Below are 26,635 nucleotides of genomic sequence, written 5' to 3'. Positions count from 1 at the left end.
TTTAAGAATATAATAAATAATAAAAGGGAATGTAAAATTGACAATGAGGAATTAGTCGAGAAATTAATGATTCTAGAAAAGTTGTAGCGTCGTTAACTGTGTAAAATGATATGATTTAATGAAACCAACCATGCAATGCTCTCCAAATTGACACGACCACGGATCTTTCTCATCGATGACACATCAGGAATGTGGAGATATTTAAAAGGCAACAATATGATCATTGAAAGTAAACTCCAATGTCCACACATTTGTGATCCTGCTATCACTCCCTTCCTAAACGAAATTCACTGGCTTACTGGTTAAGGGACACATTAAGGGGGTATAATACCATGATTTTCATCAGTACCCCTCTTTTTTTTTATTGCAAATTTATGAAGTACATAAATATGTTCATCACCTCATGTCCTGAACTTACAAAATTACTCTACATACAAAGTGCTTTTATTAAACCATTTTAATAAATCATTTTAGCCCTATATAACAAACCATAATTTATTCTATTCAACATGTTCAAGTAGAGTACATGAATAGAATGCATTAAATCCTTTGTTATACTATCTATAGAAATGTACTCAATGATGCATGCTAAATAACACTGAATACATTAAATAAGCTCTTCCACATGTGGATGCATAGCCAATTTAATACTACGCCATGTATGTATCTTCTATAATGTGTTATTAGGAAAAGAGATTTTAAAAGGCTATATAGGTCATCATAGGTCAGGTTATAGGTCACTTGGTTCAGGTCAAATTTAGGCATCCATTTTTAATACATGTGATAGTCTGTAATATCATAATGAGGCATCAATTTTGATATGTTGTCTGTTACTGGATATATAATGGAAATGTGTGGGTGGATATACTAAAATACCTTGGGGTGTAAATGGTGAGTACAATTTAGATTGGACAAATAAATATAAAATAATTACCAAAATCACAAAAGTGAAGCTTACGGAAAACTACCTAATATGGTGGTGTAGGTGACAAGAAATACAATCTCTTTCAACATTGCTGTAGTGTGGTTGTGGTAACCTGTTACCCATGGCTTAATTAAGTTTCAGTGAAATAATGTCGCAAGTTAAAAATACAAAATATAGCTCAACATTGAAAATAGAAGCATTTTAACCAGTTCGTTTTTTGATAGTTGTGGAGCACCAAGTTCATGAAGTCATAAAAGAAATCAGGAACCACTTATTCCCATTTTACATATCAACATTATATCCCTAATGTGTTAGCAACACATATCCAAAATTTTAACGAAATCCGTTGATAGTAAGCTTTCCAAAATGAAGTGAATTTAAAACATCAGTGATGTACCACCTTTTGGTTTCTACCTTTAGAAGCATGTAAGCTACATTGATACCGATGCCACCAATAGAACGAGAAGATTTGCCCCTTCATTTTGCATACCACTTTGTCCAAATATTTTCTCATTTCTTCACAAAATGCAAAAAATGCAAAAAAAATGGGTGTAGTACCACCTTAAGGTTAGCAACTATTTTAAACTGTTGCGATTTAGTAGTTCACAGCATCTTGCGAATGGTAGTGAGTGAGCTTTGGCAAAAATTGGATTGATCATTTCATAGAAGAATTCTAATATCACAAATATGCTTCTCTAGGTCCTCTGGTTCTTGAGTTATGTTGTAAAGAGGGCGGAAACAACAACACTTTTGTAAACGCACATAACTCATTAACCACAATAAATCAAGAAAGTTTTCAAAGTTTATGATTTGTAGACTGAACCTTTGCAAAACATCAAAATGTTATTTTTCAATAAAATATTGATTTAGATAATGAAAATTGACTTTTTTGGTTGTTTTGACTAACAATATCTAGTTTACCTTTAAGATCCTCCTTTACATTTTCAAATGCGTCAATGGAATTGCTTGGTTGAGCATGCGATCATATTATTCTATTCAGAAAACAAAATCAATTAGAGAGCTAACAAAGTGAAACTTGTTTCTTTCATTTTACCTTATTATTTCGGTTCAGGATAATACAGGCGGTAACCTTTGTGACAGGCCAACATTGTGTGACAATCTTCTGAAAAAACTTTGATTGCCACAAAGTGTATTGTCGCTATTATTTTTACTATTCCCAAGGTCTCGCAATCATCATTTTGAAAGCGCATAGGCTATAAGAACAAATTATGATCAAATGTAGCGAACATCGTTCGAATACAAACAAATTATTTTGCTTGTAATAACTAGATTAAATCCAATTATCTACCAAAAGTGGTTCTCAATTACCATTCTTAGTCAGTGGGTGTGGTTTAGCTTGTAAGCGCTGAATTTAATTGGTTTCTGCAAAAGAGCAGTGTCGGCATCCGCTACTCTGTCTGTCGTGTATCACATGGTAGAGAATAATAAGAACAACAATTCTTTTCATTTATTCTCGATTTATTTTTCAGAATGCGGACGAATATTCAGCTCGTTACAATTCCTTTGTTAGCAACACTCAGGAGTCTCTTGTTGGTTTAGATCACGGTCCGTATGGCTACGATGCTGTATGGGCTGTGGCATTAGCGTTAGAAAAAGCTGACAAAATACTCAAAGAAATGGGTAAGAATAATTATTGTTATGATATAAGATGTAGCCTATATGTTTGTGGAAGTTAAACTGTTGAGGTATATCCATGATAAACAGAGATTTTTAAACAGTTCTATCAACAAATATTTGACTTACTTGATATTTCATCCCACATCCATGGGATTTCATCCGAAAGTGAGGTAGAGCGGTAAACACCTAGTCATGTGAACCATGTGAACCCGGGGTCACATGACGTGATGATCGGCTTGTAGACGCTGCACTGGGTAGCTCGTGTCTCCCTTTGTCCTAGTTGAGATCGGGGTCCAAGGCGGCTATATAGTAGGCTTCCTTGATGCCTCTTTGAAGCCATCGTGAGTCTGAGTCCAATATTTGACATTATCCGAACTGAATTCATGCCCTTCTGAGTTCAAGTGTCCCCCGGGGAAGACGGCCTTTGTGTTCTGTGAGTCGCTTTTGCAAGGGTCTTTCGGTTTCGCCCACATACTGGGAAGAACAATTGTTACACGAGATGCCGCCTTGGACCCCGATCTCAACCAGGGCAAAGGGAAACACGTCATGATGCAGTCATGTCTACAGTAGAATTCATCTCGACCTTTGCAGGACTTAACCCCATTAAAAGCTATTAAACCAAGATAACACTCATTGAAACAGCTCAACTGATTAAATCGGATCTTCTCTGGCTGTGCACATGTGACTGTTTTCATGTGCGATATCGCAATAAAGTTTGCGTATTATAGCTTCAGTTGGGTAACCGATTATAAAGGAAACGAAAGGAAACAATGTTATGTGTACTTTTGTTCACGAAATGAGACAAAGACCTGCTTTTTGTTAACCAGCATTCTTCAAAATGAGCAACATAATGATTGTTGACTTAACACGGTTTGGAAATAATTTCTTCATATTTTTGGTGTTATCTGTCGTTTACATATCCTTCCTAAAACACAAAAGTGCGACCCTCTCCAAACATCTAAATTATCTAAAAATTTAGGACATGTTACAAAACTTTATTTTCTACAACCTATTTAGAATAATTTAAATGTAGCTTTTACCGTTTTTTGTGGCATCCTTCAGAAGTGAGCGGTCCGATACCAATATTTTCGGTCAAATCTCCATTCAATTAACACGGGGAGTTGGCTAGCTATGCCTTGCCCTCACTCATATTTTACAAAAGTGCGACCATTTCTGAACATCTAACCTAGCTGTAATTTTAGGTCATGTTAGAGAAATATATTTGCTAGAAGTTTTGGAGAATAGATAAAATATTGGCTGGTTATTTTTCACACAGTGGTGTTAACTAGGCAAGTGTCCATTCTCCCAACATACATCATTTGTAGAGGTCACGCGACAATGGTGAGAGCACTGTGTATTGTGTATAGGAAAACGGACAGTAACTGCAGTATGTGCTACCCAGCGTCTACAAGCCGATTATCACGTCATGTGACCCCGGGTTACCCCGTGGGTCACATGACTAGGTGTTTACCGCTCTACCTCACTTTCTGATGAAATCCCATGGATGTGGGATGAAATATCAAGTAAGTCAAATATTTGTTGAGAGAACTGTATAAAAATCTCTGTTTATCATGTAGCCTATATACCTTTGTCACCCCTTTGTCTGTTTGTTTGTCCATTGAGAAAGACATAAACATGAAGATCAAGACACGCAGCTATTATCTTTGTTATTTATTTATTTATTTATTTATTTATTTATTTATTTATTTATTTATTTATTTATTTATTTGAGTTACAGTGAATTGTCGCAGATAAAAGTGACTATGTTTTTCCAAACAGGGATACTTTTCGACCTGTTAGCGTATACTGTTCAATTTAAATTGCTATTAGACTGTCCCTGGTTTAATTGTAATTATTATCTTTTTATGTTACTCTCAACAAATAGCAAAGCCACAGCAGCTGCTGTTGACATGAATATATGTGCCTGGACACCTCGAATAAGCCGTAAAGTCCCCCTCTAGTCATTTTTACCTTTTTACATATTTGCAAAGAGCATGTTTCAGGGATTAAAATGATACCTCAATGAACTTCATATGACAATCAGAAGCGAAGTTATGGCTTGTTATAGGTTGTCATGAATCAAAACGCGAAACCGAGAAAAACGCGTTCAAAGTTAGGGAAGTAAAATGACCATTTTTGAAATGAAAACCAGCATATTTGCATAGTAACCAGTATGTTCCTTACATTATAATTGCTTCAAATTTTACAAAGACACGTTATGAGTATTATTACAATAATAAAACAAGATTGAGACTGATATTTTATTGTTTTGCATATTTATTGAGCTGTTAATTAAGCACTGTTGTATGTTTGTTTTATCTATTCTTTTCATCAGACGGGCCTCAGAAAATGTAGATTATTTCATATTTCCACTTATTTCTTTTAAATAAAACTTTGTATGTGTTTAGAAGAAAGCTTAAACATTTCAAATCTGCAAAATCTCATCTTCGCCAAAATATGAGATTTGCATATATTTTCACCTGTAGCTCGAAATGAAGTTTGCCGAGTTTACGGCTCATTCGCCGCGTCCAGCCACATATATCAGACTTGTACCCGAGTCCAGCTTGTCCGAGTCCGAGCCGAGCCGAGTCCATTTGTATCCGAGTCCGAGCCAAGTCCGAGTCCTTTTGTGTTCGAGTCCGGACTCGAGTCCAAGTCCGGGGGTGCCGAGTCCGAGCCAAGTCCGAGTCCAACAAAAATAAGACAAGAGTCCGGACTCGAGTCCGGCTCGAGTCCGGACTCGGTCAGAGTCCATGCCCGGAGGTGGGGGGGGGGGAGGTCATTCAACTTGAATGTGACATTTATATGCTATACTGGCATTGCTTAGTAGGAATTTGTATAAAAATGGGTCATTGGGTATAACAAAATGAAAAAGGGTAATTGGGTATAAAATTTTGAAACAAGGGGGTCATTTGGTATAACATTCTGAAAAAATGGGTCATTATTTCCAAAAAATGGAGCAAAATTATATATTTTGTTTCTAATTTGAAAATTTACAATACAAATTTGCTGAAAAAAAGACAATTTCAAAGTTTCTGCATAATTTTATGGCATTTTGAAGCTCTTTTTGATGATAAAATTGCAGAAAAAGAAGGTCATTGGTCAAGGATCACTCACTATACCACACGCCACTCTCCCTATACACACCCACCCTACTAAACCCCACCCACACAGTTGACATTTCAAAGACTCAACCCAGGGCAACCAACCAACCGTACACATGGTACACACAATACTTCAAAGACCCATACCCATGAGCAGGTACATGTAACTCCTGAAGGTAAAAACTACATGTATCAGGCCACCTGTATCAGACAGCAGTCATGTGGATGAAGTGGGGGTGTTTTTGTGTGTGTGTGTGTGTGTGGCACACTACATGTAAACTCAGGACTAGAGAAGTGTACCAGGCTGTGTGAAGCATAGTGTAAATGAATTGCAATGTATTCAAAATTTCAAATACATTACAGAAAAATAAATGATCATCATCATCAGAGATGCCAACCCTCCATATTTTAGAGGGAAGCTCCCTATTTTTTTTAAAACATTTTTGTCCATTTTGACACCCACATTTGCCAGCCTCCCTACTTCTGGCAAGTTTTGTGCTCTTGAAGTTGCATGCAATTTTGAAAACCTCCCTATTTTTTGTTTGAATCCTCCCTATTTTCTGGATGTTAATGTTGGCATCTCTGCATCATCATCGTCATCATCTTTATCATCATCATCATAATAATAATAATCATACTAACAAAAATTCACCTTTAATTCTAAACATCTTTTCACAATTTTCCCACACAAATGTACTGTGAGTAGTGCAGTGAGCATACACAAACTACAGACACCATAGCCCTGTCATGGTTGAGTAGGGTCCAGTGTGCATGTTTCTCTCTTAAATTTTAATGGATTGGAAAGTTCCATAAAAGAACTCTTAGATATTTTTTATAGTCCAAATATTTAATAAAATTATGCATTTTTAAAATGAATTATCAATTATTTCATTAATACATTAATGATAACAATAATAATTATGATTCTGCTAAGTGACAGATAAATCTAAATAATTTGGTGGATATATAGGATGACAGATCACAGATTTGACAGCCCCCAATTAATTTGGAAAATGGCCAAATAAGTAAAGTCAACAAATTTGAGATCTATTTTGACATTTTAAAATTTATCATTTCACATTTTACATGGATTTTATTGGACTGGACTCGGACCGGACTCGGCTTCGAGTCCGAGTCCTTTTGTGTCCGAGTCCGAGCCAAGTCCGAGTCCAACAAAAAGTTGACTCGAGTCCGGACTCGAGTCCGAGTCCGACTCGAACAATACATCACTGATATATATAAAAGCAACAATTATCGCGACATAATCAAGTATTCTTAAACTTGTGAAATACATGTTTCTTGAATTAAATTGAATAAATTATGTGGGGCAACATAACGGTTTGTCTTTTATTTTCATTTATTATAGATCCACCGAGTTCCTTACTAGATTTTAATTACACCAATGATAATATGACGCGCTTATTTTACGACCAATTCAGCGCTACAGACTTTGAGGGTATTAGCGTAAGTTCAACTACGAAGGGACAATACATTTTTCAACAGCCGATCGAAAACTAATTTAAAAGAGGTTACATACAGGAAACAAATATACCACTACCAAATACTCACTGGTGACAGAGTGTTCGATGATAGCGTGGTATTTTTCAAACCAATCATGCACCGTTCTAAATTACTTGGCGCATCTTATTGAATGTGTTCACGAATGCACGATCAATTGCTAGAAATGGATTGGTTGAATATGTTTTGATGGTCGCGTATCATCAATGTTTTTCGTAAAATCCTCCTAAAAAGGTCTATGGGATCATTGAAATGGCGTAACAATGAAAATGCTTTAGCCTAAGCAAACAAAGACTAAAGCTAATTAAGAATTCTTTACATAGCTAGAAGCTTTATCCTCTTCAACAATAAGATTAATGATTGGTTCAAAAGTTGTTTAACTGAAAGTAGTAAAAATGAGATTCATGTAGCACAAACTTGAGGTACCTATGAATACAAGCTTTATGCACCTTTTGCACTGTAACTCATAATACAATTTGCCGACTATACGACCGGTTTGTGGTGGATGATCATGTGATATAAACAGTTCGGAAAAATCTTTCATTAGGGAATTATATTAATTTGAAAATGATATTAACTGACAGAATGAAAATTATTACTATTTCAAATGGCCGAGAAAATGTATTTTAAGTGAATAGCTCCAATTTTGCTCATTTCAACACGGAATCCGATCGGTCCAGTGCCTAATTAAATGACTGAGTGAACCTTTTATAACAGTAGCCAGAGTGATTAGCGTTCTTTATGCATGTTAGATTTCCAAATGGCTTGAGTTTTTGATGTTTTACCAGCAGTCTAGATCATTGTTTTAACATACTCGCTAAAACTTTGATTCAGCTTTACTCCTGATCTGTAATCACATAAATAACACACATTGTCTATTTTAAAACATTGTTTAAACATTGACAGGGAAAAGTGCAATTTACAAATACTGGCGATCGTCTTGGGCCGATGCGACTGAAACAGGTACAAAGTAAGTAAATAAGGCCAAGAAAAGGGGGGTTTTAAGGGCTACGTGTATTTTTTTTAATGATGGTTTATGATGGTTTGGCAAGATAATGTAAGATACTAAAATGTAAACCTGTATATTAGCTAGGGTATTTCGAGCTAGAGCAACCCAGGATTCACATGTTGTTTATTTACAAGCTTAATAATGTACTTGTTACTTTCCCGTTAATAGACGGTATTATTACAAATGTTGGTTTTTACAACCCTGGCTTATCTGGTGAAACATTATCATGGACAAAAAAACCACCGGTTCATTGGAAAAGTGAGTACAAACGTTTACTTTATTCATTTAGAAAGCACAGCACGTGTTGGTAAAGTTACACATACGAGGGGGTATCCACAAGTTTTTGACATCACCAAGAAGCGAAGGAGCTATATCGATGAAATTTTGTCAGTGCAATTACTGGTCCTTCTCTACATTATGGTCCAAAATGGTCTCATAAGTATGTTTACTTTTTTTACAGGTGGCGCTAGATGGGCAGTAGGCGCATAACCTGTAATATGGTGAAAATTGAGGCACGCAGCGTGATTAAGTTCCTGCATTTGAAGGTTAGGCCTACAATGCTCAGAAAATCTATGATGAAATGAAAGCTATCTACGGTGATGATTGCTCATCATATGGCACTGTTGCTTTTTGTAAAAGGAATTTCCAAACTGGCCACATGTCCCTCACAGATGAGCCAAGAAGTGGACGTCCATCACTTTCGGATGATGCAGCCACAGTGAAGAAATTCAAGAAAGTGGAGGATCTTTAATCATGAAAAAGTTATGCGCCTACATCTAGCGCCACCTGTAAAGAAAGTAAACATACTTATGAGACCATTTTTGGACCATAATGTACATAAATGACTAGTAATTACACACTTAGTCTCATAAGTATGTTTACTTTCTTTACAGGTGGCGCTATGGGCAGTAGGCGCATAACCTTTTCATGATAAGATCCTCCACTTTCTTCAATTTCTTCACTGTGGCCACATCATCCGAAAGTGATGGACGTCCACTTCTTGGCTCATCTGTGAGGGACATGTGGCCAGTTTGGAAATTCCTTTTACAAAAAGCAACAGTGCCATATGATGAGCAATCATCACCGTAGATAGCTTTCATTTCATCATAGATTTTCTGAGCATTATAGGCCTAACCCTTCAAATGCAGGATCTTAATCACGCTGCGTGCCTCAATTTTCACCATTTTACAGGTTATGCGCAGGCGGTGATGGAAGCGATATCGCCAATTTTGAGGTCGCCATTGGATTAACACATAATCATGAAATCTTCACAAACAATTCTAAATTTGTTATGTGGTGTCAAAGCAAAATTATATTACTCTAAAACCGTCGGGGTTCTACAAAGTACCCCACTGCAAGTATGTTAATTTTCCATTTGTAATTGCTAACCGTGTATTTTGAATGGGGCTGTCAGCCCTGTATCTTCGCCAGCCTCGTACGTCACGTGTTGCGCTTCCTATGCCGCCTGGGTTATGCGCCTACTGCCCATCTAGCGCCACCTGTAAAAAAAGTAAACATACTTATGAGACCATTTTTGGACCATAATGTAGAGAAGGACCAGTAATTACACTGACAAAATTTCATCGATATAGCTCCTTTGCTTCTGGGTGATGTCAAAACTTTTGGATACCCCTCGTAGGCCACGGGTGGTTAAAGAAGAAAGGAAATCAAATTCAACAATTTGTACTTACTTTCCAAAAAATACTTTCATTTGCATAAAAATTATTACTTTACGTATGAGTAAAGTAAAAATAAGTGACGAAAAGCCACTCTGTCCTCAGGCAACTCCTATTAAATTAATTATATCATTTTCAATCTCCATTGAATAATAATAATAATAATAATAATAATAATAATAATAATAATAATAATAATAATAATAATAATAATAATATTAATAACACTAATAATAATAATAATAATAATAATAATAATAATAATAATAATAATAATAATAATAATAATAATAATAAAAATAATAATAATGAGACAATACAAACGATCGAATTTGGGGATGAAATGAGCAAAATTTTGAGTTACTCCTTTGCAATGTAAAATTAATTTTCTCGGACAAAAGAAAAGCAATAATTTTCAATTTTTTTCAGTAAATGTCAGGAAAAATCTTTAATACTTGACACTGAATTTTTTTCTCAAATCCTGGTGGTAAACTTAGGCGTGATATTCAGTCATTTATTTTCTAACACATATCACCGTGAGCTATATATCAAAGTTTTGTCAGAATTTCCGTTGTGATTGCACCATTTTCAATTCCGACTACCAATTTTGTCAAAATCAACTCGCGAATGTACCAATGAATGGATGAGTTTGCAAGCCACAATAGAAATATCGATTATTTCTGCTGGTTATATTAAAATGAAGTACTGGTTGGACAATGCTCAGAAAATCTATGATGAAATGAAAGCTATCTACGGTGATGATTGCTCATCATATGGCACTGTTGCTTTTTGTAAAAGGAATTTCCAAACTGGCCACATGTCCCTCACAGATGAGCCAAGAAGTGGACGTCCATCACTTTCGGATGATGCGGCCACAGTGAAGAAATTCAAGAAAGTGGAGGATCTTTAATCATGAAAAAGTTATGCGCCTACATCTAGCGCCACCTGTAAAGAAAGTAAACATACTGAGACCATTTTGGACCATAATGTAAAGGACTAGTAATTACACTGACAAAATAGTCTCATAAGTTGTTTACTTTCTTTACAGACATCCGAAAGTGATGGACCATCCACTTCTTGGCTCATCTGTGAGGGACATGTGGCCAGTTTGGAAATTCCTTTTACAACAAGCAACAGTGCCATATGATGAGCAATCATCACCGTAGATAGCTTTCATTTCATCATAGATTTTCTGAGCATTATAGGCCTAACCCTTCAAATGCAGGATCTTAATCACGCTGCGTGCCTCAATTTTCACCATTTTACAGGTTATGCGCAGGCGGTGATGGAAGCGATATCGCCAATTTTGAGGTCGCCATTGGATTAACACATAATCATGAAATCTTCACAAACAATTCTAAATTTGTTATGTGGTGTCAAAGCAAAATTATATTACTCTAAAACCGTCGGTGTTCTACAAAGTACCCCACTGCAAGTATGTTAATTTTCCATTTGTAATTGCTAACCGTGTATTTTGAATGGGGCTGTCAGCCCTGTATCTTCGCCAGCCTCGTACGTCACGTGTTGCGCTTCCTATGCCGCCTGGGTTATGCGCCTACTGCCCATCTAGCGCCACCTGTAAAAAAGTAAACATACTTATGAGACCACTTTTGGACCATAATGTAGAGAAGGACCAGTAATTACACTGACAAAATTTCATCGATATAGCTCCTTTGCTTCTGGGTGATGTCAAAAACTTTTGGATACCCCCTCGTAGGCCACGGGGTGGTTAAAGAAGAAAGGAAATCAAATTCAACAATTTGTACTTACTTTCCAAAAAATACTTTCATTTGCATAAAAAAATTATTACTTTACGTATGAGTAAAGTAAAAAATAAGTGACGAAAAGCCACTCTGTCCTCAGGCAACTCCTATTAAATTAATTATATCATTTTCAATCTCCATTGAATAATAATAATAATAATAATAATAATAATAATAATAATAATAATAATAATAATAATAATAATAATATTAATAACACTAATAATAATAATAATAATAATAATAATAATAATAATAATAATAATAATAATAATAATAATAAAAATAATAATAATGAGACAATACAAACGATCGAATTTGGGGATGAAATGAGCAAAATTTTGAGTTACTCCTTTGCAATGTAAAATTAATTTTCTCGGACAAAAGAAAAGCAATAATTTTCAATTTTTTTCAGTAAATGTCAGGAAAAAACTTTAATACTTGACACTGAATTTTTTTCTCAAATCCTGGTGGTAAACTTAGGCGTGATATTCAGTCATTTATTTTCTAACACATATCACCGTGAGCTATATATCAAAGTTTTGTCAGAATTTCCGTTGTGATTGCACCATTTTCAATTCCGACTACCAATTTTGTCAAAATCAACTCGCGAATGTACCAATGAATGGATGAGTTTGCAAGCCACAATAGAAATATCGATTATTTCTGCTGGTTATATTAAAATGAAGTACTGGTTGGACATTTTGGCAGTCACTTGTGAAAAAAAATGTGAAATTAAATCAGATATTCTGACAAAACTATGATATATAGACCCACACGATGCACCTTACAGAGGTGGGAAATATATTTCTTTAGCAAACTATATTAGTTTGAAACGCTAAAAAGTTAATTCCGAAAAAAGCTCGCGACCGAAATTAAGGCCTATAAATCTTACGCTAAAAGACACAATTTCATGCCTAATTTTTTACACCAGGATTTGTTTTTAAATGAATACCCAAGCACCATGTTTTAACTGACATTTCTGAAGAAAAAAAAAATTTATTGCTTTATATTTGACGGAGAAAATTAATTTCATAGCAAAAAGGCGTATCTCTGAATTGTGCTGATTTCACCATGTATCGGTCGACTTTTAGCGCGATTATGCATAACAAAAGAAGCTGGTGACTACCATTGTGAATGACATAGAGACAAAATTAATAGCATGCATTTATGTATAAGACAGCCCTTAAAAATGTGACCCTTCAGAGCTTTCGTTTTTCCCCGATAGTTTTCTCAACGTTATTCAATGTTGTAGGGCATGATGGTATAAATGTATAAATAACTGTTTGATGTGCAATTTTGTTATAATAGAAATATTTTTATTATTGCTCAGATAACCAAACCCCAGCTGACTCTTTCACCCACGTAGAAGAATTTCAGGTTATATCGGTTTTGTTATTCAGTGGAATTACTGTGTGTACTGTGTGTGGCATACTTCTGGCTATAGCATTCCTGGCATTCAATTTGGCATTTAGTGATAGAAGGTTCGTAGGAACAGTGCCTTTATTTTTTTAATATAAATATTAGGTGACTATTTTGAAAGGAATATAACTGTCGTCATCTTCAGGGTTGATCATTTTGACAACCTTGACAGCCACGGAAATCTCAATATATTTTAACAAAATATGTGTTAATGGCGAAATTAATTTCAATAAAATTAATAAATATTCACGCTTCGCAGATTATTGATGTAGAAGATTCGTGCGTTGTTGTTGTTGTTGTTGTAATGCTTAGACAAACAACAAAAGTCATATTACCGGTGCTGTTATCATTACGGTATGTCAAAAAGAAGGTCAATTTGACACAAAGGAGCAAAGGAGTTATTATTGTTACATATCGGTTGACTGTATTGAATGTATGTACATGTATGCTAATTGAATTAAATCTATACATTTGGTATGCTTGCAATTTTCTAACCGCCCAGAGGGCTTGTGGAGAGGTGAATCTACGAGCAATTGTATCATAATCAGACGGTGTCTGAAAAAGATAATGATACAGGGTGAGTCAAAAAAAGTCCAATAGAGAAAAGAATCCATTTTTATTTAAGAACCGAGTTGAACCTTTTAGGTTTCAAAACATTTTATATATGGTATATCCATCAGTGACCTTGTGTGAAAAAATTAATGAATTAGCATTTACCGTTTTGTTTTTATGACACATTTTATAGCGCTACCCAATTTTAATGTTTGTCCAAGAGACATCTAAAATTTGAATGTCTGTGTAAGGTAGATTTGGGACTACTGCCATTTTATTAACATCATTGGCATTGAAATAAAATGGAGCATCCAAAGTGTTATTGCCCTTGGTCTTGTTGAAGGAGAAGAACCATTATTTGTTGTTATTTTCATTTTACCATTACTTTAAAGATGCTTATTCTCTATCAAAAACATACACATTTGTAGGCGGGGTTTTCAAATGTCAAAATGAAATGCGCGCAAATTGAAGTGGAGTGAATTACAAAATATCCAGTAAGTTGGACATATTGGGATTAAAGAAACTGGAGTTGGAGTCGAGTGAGGTATGAAGGACTTAAAGTAATGTTAGAAAGTTTGTTTGAACAGAAAAAAAAAAAAAAAAAAAGAAATTAAAATAGCGCAAAAATCAACCTTATTTAAGTTAAAGTCAGTTTCAGATCTGGTGCGTTTACCGTGCACTGTGTGCTCTCATTCAAAATACATGGTACCTCGTAGACAAACAACGAAATAGGGTATCGCAGCAAAAGGACTAATAAAAATTAAACGGTAGTCGCGATTCACTTCATATTTTCACAGAAGGTGGCCAATGAGTGTGGCATTTATAGAATTTTTCAATTTTGGGAAAGTTCGACTTGGTTCTTACATAAATATCGATTCTTTGCTCTATTGCAGTTTTTTTACTCACCCTGTATGTAGGGTGTCCCATGAAAAACTACCGGGTGAATAAATTTGGACATAAGTCGAGAAATAGACATTATAATAAAGAAATTTATGTAAAAATGTAGCTTATTTGTTGTGCATCACATATGCAAATTGTATTTAATTCATTTGACTTGTTAAGAATAAAATGAGGCATTACACAATGAGCCTGTTTATAGTGAGCCAGATTATCCGGTATTTAGGGTATAAGTACATCTTATACGGTATTGGTCGCCACTATAAACAGACCAATAGCGCTATTTGCCGCACATATTATACGGAACTGATATCCTTCGATATCGATGGATATTGCAGTATATTCATTCCGTATACGGCCACTATAAACAGACAGGGATTAACGATACCGTTATTCAAGGAAGTGGAGCAGGGTAATATAACTCTCCGAGCTCAAATTTGTCACTGCAATAACACATCACCTAAAAATATAGTACGGTACTGTAGCAATAATGTTTAAAAAAATGGCCGTTATCGTTTCGACGGCAAACTATTTGAAACTGGCTCCATATTTGTGTCTCCCACATTGCATTGCGGTGACCTCGAACACGCTGAGTTCAATCACCTCAGTTTCAGAATAGCGCTATTGATTGCCACTATAAACAGCCGAGATAACGGTTAAGTCACATTCTATCCTAATCCCATATGCGTATAAGGATACCGTATAAATACCGTACCGCTATAAACACGCTCATAGTGCGCATCAATGCAATTTATTCCAAGTATCATCAACAGGTGCTATTTTCATACTCACCCGCTCATTAAATTTATTATCTGATCCATTTTATAATCATGCATTCACGACCTAAATATAACTTTTACTTTGCCTCCACATTGATACACAGTGGTTATATTGAAAGAAACTTATCATGGATTCATGACATTTGATAGCTATAATATTAACAGCTTTAATTCTTAATGCAATTATATTAAACTTTTCAAAAACCAAGAAGAACATGACTATTAAAGTGATGAGCTTGTAGCCTCTGTGTAGCAACCCTATGACAAAGAAAACTTTGATTCCTACAATTGGAAGATTCACAGCTTTTAATTATTTATGTTTAAGGATTTCATCGTACAAAATATAAAGCCCATTGATATGCTAACACCAGTGCGCATTGTGTTGAATGATCTTTCTTTCAAACTTGGAATGAAGTGAATTGACACATTCGTTATGTAATCGCTCATCTCTTCGCAATCAGTCAACTTATTCAAGTAAAATTAGCGTGTAAGATGCAACATAAGCTTCAGCTACACGCTTTATTTTACATTTCTGGTTTATGATGCCTATTTCTAGACTTATGTCCAAATTCATTCACGCGGTATTTTTTACGGGACACCCTGTATATGTTGTTTTATTTGCCTATGTAGAATAATTAAGATGTCAAGTCCAAGATTAAACAATCTGATCCTATTTGGAGGAATCATCGTGTATTGGTCGATCATATTTCTGGGACTTGATGTGAATCTTTTGTCGTTGTATCAATATGAAATCATTTCTAAGGTACGTAATGCAGAATTTGTATGGAATTTGTTGGCATTTTATCATATGCATAAAAATATTAGGCGCCTCCAACTTGATCAAAGCGTCATGAAAACAAATCAAAAGCAAAACAGAGTACAAAAGCAAACATAGAGTCAATAGGATGGATTGAAACAGACAGGCGTAGCAAGACGGGAATGATCTCCCATCAAACATCAAGGGATTGCCTACCAAGTCTGCTTTTAAACAAAGTGTCGAACAACATCTGGCCAGCAACTCTCTCAGTCAAGAGATGTCTGATTTCACTGTGTAGGCTTTTTTCCCCTTTTGTTCTCTCATCTTTTCTTGGGACCCCATCGGAAATAAGCTTGCCTTTTCTGCGTGCTTAATGTGTTATTCCGGCTTGTCATTTTTTGTATGTGTGTCCTGATCTTAAATGGCTTTGTGGCTGTGGCTGATTTAATTAAGCTTTAATTAATTTGTCACATTGCTTTGCTTTTGTAATGATTTTTCTGTCTCTATAATTTGTTTTTGTATTCCAATGATCTTGCCAAATAAAAAACAAAGAAACAAACAAGAGCATCGGGGCCCATGGACAAGGAGCAGTGCGGGGCTCCTTTATCAGCCATATCTTTAACTCATGCAATAATACCCAATAATACTAATAAGTTATCGGACGTACGTCGATCTATTTAAAACCACTCTCCTGTATCGAAGCGAGGTCACGTATTTAGCCAGTTTTGAAGATTTTCCACGTGCGAAATGAACGTAGATACAACGTTGAAAATGCACAAAATTTGTCCATTTCACGATATGTTAAAGACATTCAAAGATAATTAACATACGAAGAAAAGTCTAATTATTATTATGATCCTTTTTGTTTGCAACAAATCATTATAATAACGGTACAGCGATGAGTTAAAAGTTGACTAAATGTATACGCGATGTCCATACGCAGATATTGCCCATTGAAATGTGTGTGATACTTTGCGTATAAATTCACATTTTGGACTCAACGTAGCATTACAACGTTCGTTCCACGTTGAAATATGCTGATTTTACGACATGTCGAAGTTCATGCAACGCACTTAATTTTCAGGATGAAAAAGTATCATTTTGAATGTAAAGTAATGATATGGATGTAGTGATCCTTAATCTACCAAAATATGGGCAACTATAATATTTGGGGAGCACAAAAATACAGTTAAGTCAAAATTTTAGTCTAAATCAAAAGCGTGCTGTTTGAATCAGGCGGAGACTCGGTAACCAGCGGATACTATTATTTGTTTTTCCCTCTATCGACCTAGATCCGCCTAGATCAGATATTAGAGTATTTATTCCAGCTGCCTTGTTCTCCTTCGTGACGAATGAGCACAATCCAGTTTGGAACCGAGACTAGCAATATTTAACACCGTAATAATGTACGTAAAAAACGCACGTTAAAACGTACGGTCCACGTGCTGCGTATGGAACATCGCAATCCCTCTATTGTCTTCTAACAGACGCGAATAGAGGCGATGGGCTTTTACGTCTGTCAACACAGAAAATATGTTTAGCGGCATTGTTTAGGAGAGATCCGGTCCAGGTACTTTGTTTTGACTCCAAACTGGAGTGCAATGCCGGATGAAGGCACACTTTTGGTTTAAGTTCCTTAGGGAATTAGTCAAGGTCACAATGTATCCATGTTAATTCTATTCTGTCTGTCATCAAAGCAACAGGTGTAAGTCAGTTCTTCTGTGGGAACTAGCCAAGCGGGTCTTCCTGTTTAAGTGAAAGTTGATAGTCATGGACACATGATCGTCGAAAATTATCTACGGAAGTACTGGGTTCAATCCTTTCACTATCAACTTTCAGTTCAACAGGAGAAAGTTTGTTCAGTCCTTGGGTGGTCCCATCAATAAAAAAAACAGTTTTACAGTGATTGCGTCTTAATTTAGTGAAGCACAGTTCGAGTTTTGAAATTGAATTGAATGTCGCGAATTTCACAAATTATTTGATATCAGATGGGCATTCCTCGTATTCAGAATGTAATGTGATGTGCCTGATATGCTCTCACGTCTCACAATATTGCGTAAACGTTGCTATCCGATCGCTTAAACACGTACCTTCACTACAATATAAAGGGCTCGCTTTTTGGGATGATTTTGCAGCGTCTGTTGCAATCTGCAACATTTGAATTTGCATCTTTTTTGTAATATTGGATCACCGTGTCTTGATTTCTTGGCCGAATTCACCAAATAAGATCTTAAATATGAGCTGGAATGTGCTTGTTTTAATTATGACATAAAATGGGGACGGTAAACAGTAAAGTGTCTTTAAAATGTCTCAAAATGGGACAATTTGACCAAATTTGGCTTTGCTCCTCCCACTAAAATCCTGGCTACGGTACTTTATACAAGGGTGAAAGTAACTAGAATCTTAATTCGTTTGCGGTCTGTAGGATGAAAACTACTTAGAAAGTTTAAAGGAATCAATTTTAGAAATTTATTAATTTAACCTTCTCTTTCTGTAGTGTTTTACCTGGTGCTTTGTGATAGGATTTTCTTTGGGGTTTGGTGCTATGTTCAGTAAGACATGGCGGGTACATCGCATCTTTGCACAGAAGAAGCCAACACCATTGAGGGTGAGTTAAAAAGGGTTCTTATCATATCTATAAATAAAGAATAACGAAGAAAGAGTGCAGCCTGTGGGTCTTATTATCCTTTCAGTTTTCGTTAGTCTATTGTTCAGACATAAAAACGCAAAGAATTAAGTGATCTGTAACTTGAATTCATTGTTAAGGGAGTGATCATAAATACTTTGGTGGGGGGTTGGAAAATATTGGGGGATCAAAAAAAAAATTCAGTCCTTAATAGGGGGATCAAAAAATTTTGTTGGCAAAAAGTGCTGGATTCACTGGACTTTAAGAAATTTTCTCCAACCCCAATGTCAAAAAGAAATCTATGCCACTGTTAATGATGTATATTTTTGGTTTCTTTTTTAGGACATGAAGGGGGGGATAAAGCCACCCTTTTTAGGGGGATCAAAAAAAGTCCGAGGTTCCAACTTTTCCAACCCCCCCCCCACCAAAGTATTTATGAACACTCCCTAAGTTTGAAGTACCAATCAGCTTATTTCAATAGAGGTGGATGCATGTGTCAATAAATACTGGATAATACAAGATTATGGAACACCGGTATTGTACACGTAACACATTGTGACAATACGGCCGTATTGGCACGGTAGATGCCGTGCTGGGATGGATAATCTGTATTACAGCATACGTATGGTCACGGTGTATCCCGTTGTCAAAATACCACATACCTTAGTACAGTATTAGCGCCCTCTGTTGGTCATAATTCACTTTAATACGTATTTTCAACGTAGTGAAGAAATATTTGAGGTAATATAACACTATAGAATATAAAAACTAGTATTTTTAGAAGTTACATTTCAAGGTCGTTACATTAAGGTTACTCAAGATTTTAACATTAAGGTTAATTTGTTTTTTAATAGAGACAGCCCGTCACCTTTAAGTTTACAATATCAACCAAAAACATCAAGACAGCAGGGCCAGCAGGCCCGAAGCCGGCGACTCCCATACGACGACTAAACACTCCAAGCGGGACCCCAATATAAGGGCCCCGCAGGGCAAGAAAGCAAGAGTAACCTTAAGGATGACGAGCTGATAACGAAAATTCTGTTATATTTACGGACACCTCGTCACCCATTTATTTCATAGGCCTACTTTTACATTTTTTTACTCTTTACCCCATAATTTCCCTCATTCTTCAGGCCCTGCCCTCTATCGGGGGCTAATTTATAGTTTAAGCTTGTTTGCTATTGTTTTTGGAGCAACATTGTTTCTTTATAAGCCTGCGGCGCAACCTTGAACAATATTGTCTTTGAGCAATATTGTCTTTTGAGATAACGCCCGTAGCCACCCCCAGCCAACCCCATACCTCATTTTGATATTTAACATACCAATATTCTGCTTTTTATTTTCTATGGGGTAGCATATTACCTCAAATATTTCTTCACTATGTTGAAAATACGTACTCAAGTAAATTATGGCCTGCAGAGGGCGCTATTACTGTACCAAAGTACGTGGTATTTTGACCACGGGATACACCGTGACCATACGTATGCTGTAATACAGAATATCCATCCCAGCACGGCACACAATGTATTACGTGTACATAATTTATGTGTGTATCTCGTCTGTGATGCCAATCCACTTTTTGAGTACAAACGTTGAAAATAAGCCCTTAAATCACAAAAAGCTTATGCGCCGATCGCGCCCCAATAAATACTGGCTATTTATTTAGTATACTAAAATAAATTTAAAGACCATTATCAATACACAGGTCATTTAAATTTCCGTCAAAAACTTAGTTACTTTAAAGCCTTAATGTACGATTTCCGTTAAATTTTAATTATGTTATTCTTTATTTAAAATGTTGAAATAATATTAGTAATAACTGCCGCGAAGGGTTACTGTCCATTTTAAGCTGATATAACAAGGTAAAGTGAAAGAAACCCCACTGGTTATTTTGGCCATTTAACATGCAGTTCAATGGGGGACATATTATTATAATTTTTAAATTATGATAATATGTCGAACTTTGCTCTGTTGACCTCCAAAGACAACAAATTTGGTCGATTCCATATAGATGCAAGTTGGGACATGTGTAAACATTACAAATATGCAAAAAAAAAATCGGGTTTAAAAAAATTAACCAATTTCATATTATAAGATCGTACATTATGGCTTTAACTACCTACTTCGAATACATCATCTGTAAAGTTATAATACGATTTATTTTAGATACGAGACAGTCAGTTAGTGGGTCAGGTGGCGGCCGTTGTCGGCCTGGATCTAGCTATCCTTGTATTATGGGAGATCTGCGATCCTCGTCGAGCTAGTACTTACAAAGGCATTATTAAGGTAGGCTATATACTGAATTATATACCTCATATAAAGATTCCTGTCATCTGATTGGTTGAAAGTGCAGTCATTGAATTAACTATGCCCGCAAAATGAACTACATCCATGGAAATGAACTATGGACCGGTCACGTGCGTCACGATCAAACTGCGCGTAAATGATATTACGCACGCGTTAATGTTTTCACGCGCTATAATTACGCAGAAAGCGCAGATTGTAATCTGTGTGCCGTTCGCATTGAAACTATTAATTTCTCTTCCCAAAATCGATGCTTTTAACCAAACAGATGACAAGAATCTTAAGATTTGGTATATAAAACAAATATTGACTGCTTTTTATTCGGGGCATACGCCGAGGGGCATAGTCATGGTTTTGAGATCACCGCGGGCCTATAATTTTAACCATGCCCCTCATAGCAGTCAATATTTGTATACTATTCATTCCGATTAATCATGACATAGCCTATAAACAATAAGCAATTCTGTTAATATTGAAAATAATTATGCAATCGCTCTGTATCTATGTATATATCTATGCCTCATTCTGCATTAAGTTTCTGATGAGTGAGGGCTTATTGGCCCTTACGAAACAGCTCTGTAAAACTATGTAGTGTCAACCAAATCCAAATTCTTTATGTTTATGCTCCCCTAACGGGTTGAGCACTTTTCTTTTGGATGGTTTCAACTTACCTGAATTTAATTATGTATATATATATTAATCTTGAGATGACAGCATTGCGTTAACTGTTTGACCAATTAACACAGAGGACAGTGAACTGAACACACCTGCAGTTATCCCTTAGACTTCTGACCTGTGTGAAGCGGCTAATATCCTCCTATTCTTCAAAGTCTTCCATGAAATTAATTAATTAATTAATTGTTGGAAGGACATCAATGATGGAGTCTCTCCATGCTTGCACTATAGTTCTGCTGGTATATTGTCCATTACAGGTGCCCCCTTACCAGTTTCTTTTATTGCAGCTTAAGAGGCAGTTAATTAATAGATAGATCGATAAATAAATAAATAAATAAATAAATAAATAAATAAATAAATAAATAAATAAATAAATAAATAAATAAATAAATAAATAAGTAAATAAATAAATAAATAAATAAATAAATAAATAAATAAATAAACGAACGAATAAATGAATGCCAAACTATAATTTTTATCATAATTATGGTATTAGACCAATTGGCAATAGACTGACTTCATAATGTTAGAGAAACGTATAAAATCATGATAATTAATTCTCGATAATTTTATTGAATTGACATTCTCCTTGGTTTCAGCCTGATCCGGAAGACGATGATAACATAATTACCGAAATATACACTCAGAACGTGTCAAGGTATCAGCTCTATTGGATCGGCGCGTTATTCATCATCAATGGTTTACTGCTCATATTTGGGGCATTTCTGGCTTGGGAAACACGAAACATTACTATGGCTGCCCTCAATGACTCCAAACACATAGGTTAGTTATAAACGTGGACAAAAATAGGTATTTTGAGGAAAAATATGAATCTTCAATATGAAAGGCCAGCTACACACATTTTACGCACATATCAGTAAATTTTTAAATTTTACTTCGAGGACTGTTAAATATGAAAAATCTAAATTATTTGATACCAGAAGGGCATCCCACGTTTTCAGAATTCAATTCGATATGTCTGATGTGCTCTCATGTCCCACAAAAGATACTGTGCAAACGTTGTTATCCGATCCCTTAATTCCTATTTCGGGATACGCCGACAGTTTCATTACAGAAATCTGAATGAAAAGAAGCACATATCTTTCCAAATAATCCAAAAATTAGAGCAACATACTTAACCATGCATTTGCATCATTTCTTTTGTTTCAGGCATGAGTGTTTACACCGTCGTTGTCATGTCGTTTACAGGGGTACCTGTTTCATTCGTAGTGGAAGAACCAAACTCAAACTACGCTCTTCTGTCTTGCTTCATATTCTTTTCAACTACAGTTACATTATGTCTCGTGTTTGTACCAAAGGTAAGCGGCATCAGTGTCTTAGAAAACCGCAACAACTTCTTATAACTCCATGTACAGACCGCAAAAGAATTAAGGTACCAGTTATATTTACCACTGTACTAGTATATATATCATAAACAAAGGCAAATATGTCAGAATTCAGCAGCCATTACCTTTACCCTTTAGCTCTGATTTAAGACCTCATTGGTTGAAATCGGTTGATACACTAAAGAAATGGCGATCAAAAATCTAAGGAGGGAAAGAAATCAAAAGTTGTACTTTAATATTCTAATCTAATCAATAGAAAACATGGCGCTTGTTCTCTTGAGAACGGTTTGTGTAAAAATCAATAGGACATCCAATGGGGAATTCAGCAACTTTTAAATTGGCATCTTTCTCGGCATGTCCTTATTTCTTGACCGATTTTAACGAAATTGAAATTTGCAGTAGGACAGAGTTTGCAGTTTGGGGACACTTTGGCCTCTGTTATTTGTGCGTAACAGAATATTATTTAAAATGTTTTACTTGAATAAAAATTGTTTTAAAAATATGATTATTTCAGAAATTAATTAATTAAACTATTGCTAATGATAACTTTATTACAATAATAAATGATATTAATAATATTTACAGCAACTTCCCCGATATGTCACAATAGGAATAGGCTTATTCCGAGCTAAAATATACACCTACGGTATTGGTTGCTGTTTCTGGTTGCATTGATCAGTTGATACATATATGTCTTTGTTTTGGATACGATACAGGGGTGAGAATAACTGATACCTTAATTCTTTGTGGTCTGTTTATTTTTGAATTGCAAATATGTTTACATTATCTAAAGAGCTTGGATTCTTATTATTCTGTCTCTTTAACATCTTTTTTTTAAATTCAGTAGTAGCCCCAATAAAAATATTTGACCCATTTCATTTAAAGTTTATTTATAGTAGGTGGACAGAATGTTTACATATTCGGAAACTCTATTGTCTTGAAAAATGTTTGCAGAACAAAATTGTGAAATATTGGTATCATTACTTAGAAGAGCTAAATTAGTTACCTAAAATCCTAAATCTATTAGTAGTATATAAGGGATAAATTATTGTCTTGCGATAGACAAAAGATATTGGAATTAGTGTAACCTAGATCTGAACAACGTTCACCGTCCCGGCTGAAGCATGCATGTAAATTAATAAAAAGAGGTACGGCAAGAATTTTTTTCGCACCACGTACGTCGAAGTTCATTAATAGAGAGATTGCGATGTTCCAAACGCAGCACGCGGAACGTATGTTTTCACGTACGATTTTACGTATGTTAATATGGTGTTAAATATTGCTAGTCTCGGTTACAAACTGGATTGTGGTCATTCGTCACGAAGGAGAACAAGTCAGCTGAAATAAAGACTATAATATTTGATCTAATCTAATCTAGGTCGGTAGAGGGCACAGTGATTGAAAAATTAACAGTAAGCTGAGTCTCTGCCTAATTTAAACAGGCCGCTTTTGATTTTGACTAAAATTTTGACTTAGCATGCTGATTAAACTTTTTTTTTTTTGTGCTCCACAAATATAATAGTTGCCCAAAAACATATATTTTGGTAGATTAAAGATCACTACATCCAAACATCATGACTTTACTTTCAAAATGAGACTTTTTCGTCCTGAAAATTGGGCGCGTTGCATGGACTTAGACATGAGGTAAAATCAGCATATTTCAACGTAGCACCAGCTGCGTTTTATTTTACGTTGGAATCCAAAATGGAAAATCGCAATGTCATTTTTGTACGCAAAGTATCACACACATTTCAATGGGCAATCTCTGCGTATGAATATGCGTTTAAATTTAGGCCATTTTTAACACATCGCTGTACTTTATTATAATGATTTGTTACAAACAAAAAGGATCATAATAATAATTAGACTTTCCTTCGTATGTTCATTATCTTTGACTGTCTTTAACATATTGTGAAATGGACAAATTTTGTGCATTTTCAACGATGTATCTACGTCGATTTCGCACGTGGAATATCTTCAAAAATAGCTAAATACGTGACCTCGCTTCGATACAGGAGAGTGGTTTTGAATAGATCAACGTACGTCCGATGTCTACGTTTGGAAATCGCAATGTCTCTAATAATTAATCAGATAAACCCAAATATGGAGGTATACAAAAGTATGCTAATTAGAAGTTCAACTAATCAGAATACGATCCTGGTATCCAAAATTAAGTTATTGAGTTGAGGTTACGTGAACATGTACAGTACTTCGAATCTAGGGGATACTATTCCAAGATCTTTGCGATAACAGTAACTATTGAATTACGAGCTATGCGCTCAGTTGCAGCTGCGATATTACAGAATTCGTATCTCTGGGTTAAGTAGAAAGTTGCAAACTATTATTGAAGACCGAATTAAAAAGACTAGTTTGCGTATGACGTTTCTGTCAACTATACCAAAAATGATGTACTGCGCAGATCAGCAACTAATCACGTCGCGCTTTTGCCCTGACGTCAGACGCAAACTAGTCTTTTTAATTCGGTCTTCAATAATAATGTATTGCGAATTGAGTTATAAAAATAAAGGTCAAAGGTAAAAAAAAACATTTTCGCACCACGTACGTCGAAGTTCATTAATAATTAATTAGATAGGGGATACTATTCCAAGATCTTTGTGATAGACAGTAACTATTGAATTACGAGCTATGCGCTCAGTTACAGCTGGGATATTACAGAATTCGTATCTCTGGGTTGAGTAGAAAGTTGCAAACTAATGCATTGCGAATTGAGTTATAAAGGTCAAACGTCAAAAATAAAGGTTTAATTAAGATTTTAATTGACTTGATCAAGATATAAAATATCATAAGTTCTTCCTTTGGTCAAAAGGGGTAAAGGATCAATGGTCATATATCTCCAGAATGACGAATTAATGAGGTATAGCTAAACATAGGTCAAACAGTAAAAACGAAATGGTACATAGTTAAAATAAATTTAAATGCTTCAATTGCAAATTTAATTAGTTAAACAAAATCTTTATTAACAGCAATGTTTATGTTTCGTTATCTTCAGATCAAAATGCGTAATGAGGTACATCCTGGCGGTACTATGGCAACGGGAACAACGCATTCGGAGAACGTTACTCAAAATAAATAAAACATGTCTTCTAAATCAAATCATGTATGTCACTTCGAGACTTACTATTTCCAAGCTGTGAAAGCAGCACGGAGGTGGTCACGTGCGTATTTATAAATACGTAGTCATAAATGTAGTCGAAGCATACTGGTGTACTAATCAATAGGGCATCCAATGGAGCAACCCGCAACTTTTGAATTTGCATCTTCCTTCCCGGGTCTTTATTTTTTAAACCTTGTAGTTAGAGGAATATATTGGTATGGTTTCCAAACATTTGACAAACGTTGACATTATCCATGCATAAGCGGCAAATCTCGTTTTATGCAAATTGGCAATTTTCCCCAAACATAACTTGTCTCCTTTTTCAGTAATACAGGGTGTCCCAGACGTCCCGATACCATTTTCAACGTTCATAACTTTAGTATACAGCAACCGACTATAAACATGAAGGTATCTTTGCACAGAGAAAACCCGTGCAATTACTTTGTTATATAAATCCACAGATATAGTACATAATCCACGGTGAAACAGTTGGGCATATTACACATAAAACCATAAAAATAAGTATTCT

At 35.4% G+C, this 26,635-nt stretch overlaps 1 protein-coding gene across 1 annotated transcript in view; it reads left to right on the top strand.

Moving 5' to 3' along the window:
- The window catches only part of LOC140160171 (gamma-aminobutyric acid type B receptor subunit 2-like), a 55,634-nt gene extending 29,429 nt beyond the window's left edge, over nucleotides 1-26,205 (top strand). Inside the window, exons 8-17 of the mRNA XM_072183447.1 lie at nucleotides 2,416-2,566; nucleotides 7,034-7,131; nucleotides 8,092-8,155; nucleotides 12,967-13,117; nucleotides 15,914-16,046; nucleotides 18,538-18,648; nucleotides 20,833-20,952; nucleotides 22,245-22,428; nucleotides 22,816-22,964; nucleotides 26,002-26,205. Coding sequence (XP_072039548.1) covers nucleotides 2,416-2,566; nucleotides 7,034-7,131; nucleotides 8,092-8,155; nucleotides 12,967-13,117; nucleotides 15,914-16,046; nucleotides 18,538-18,648; nucleotides 20,833-20,952; nucleotides 22,245-22,428; nucleotides 22,816-22,964; nucleotides 26,002-26,085 — 1,245 coding nt within the window. The 3' untranslated portion in view covers nucleotides 26,086-26,205. The remainder of the gene's footprint in view (nucleotides 1-2,415; nucleotides 2,567-7,033; nucleotides 7,132-8,091; nucleotides 8,156-12,966; nucleotides 13,118-15,913; nucleotides 16,047-18,537; nucleotides 18,649-20,832; nucleotides 20,953-22,244; nucleotides 22,429-22,815; nucleotides 22,965-26,001) is intronic.
- Nucleotides 26,206-26,635: the final 430 nt, after the last annotated feature.

Source organism: Amphiura filiformis, chromosome 9, assembly GCF_039555335.1.
Source record: "Amphiura filiformis chromosome 9, Afil_fr2py, whole genome shotgun sequence".
Taxonomy (NCBI): Eukaryota; Metazoa; Echinodermata; class Ophiuroidea; order Amphilepidida; family Amphiuridae; genus Amphiura; species Amphiura filiformis.
The sequence above is the reverse complement of the archived record's forward strand: the minus strand, read 5'-3'. Positions and strand labels throughout refer to the sequence as shown.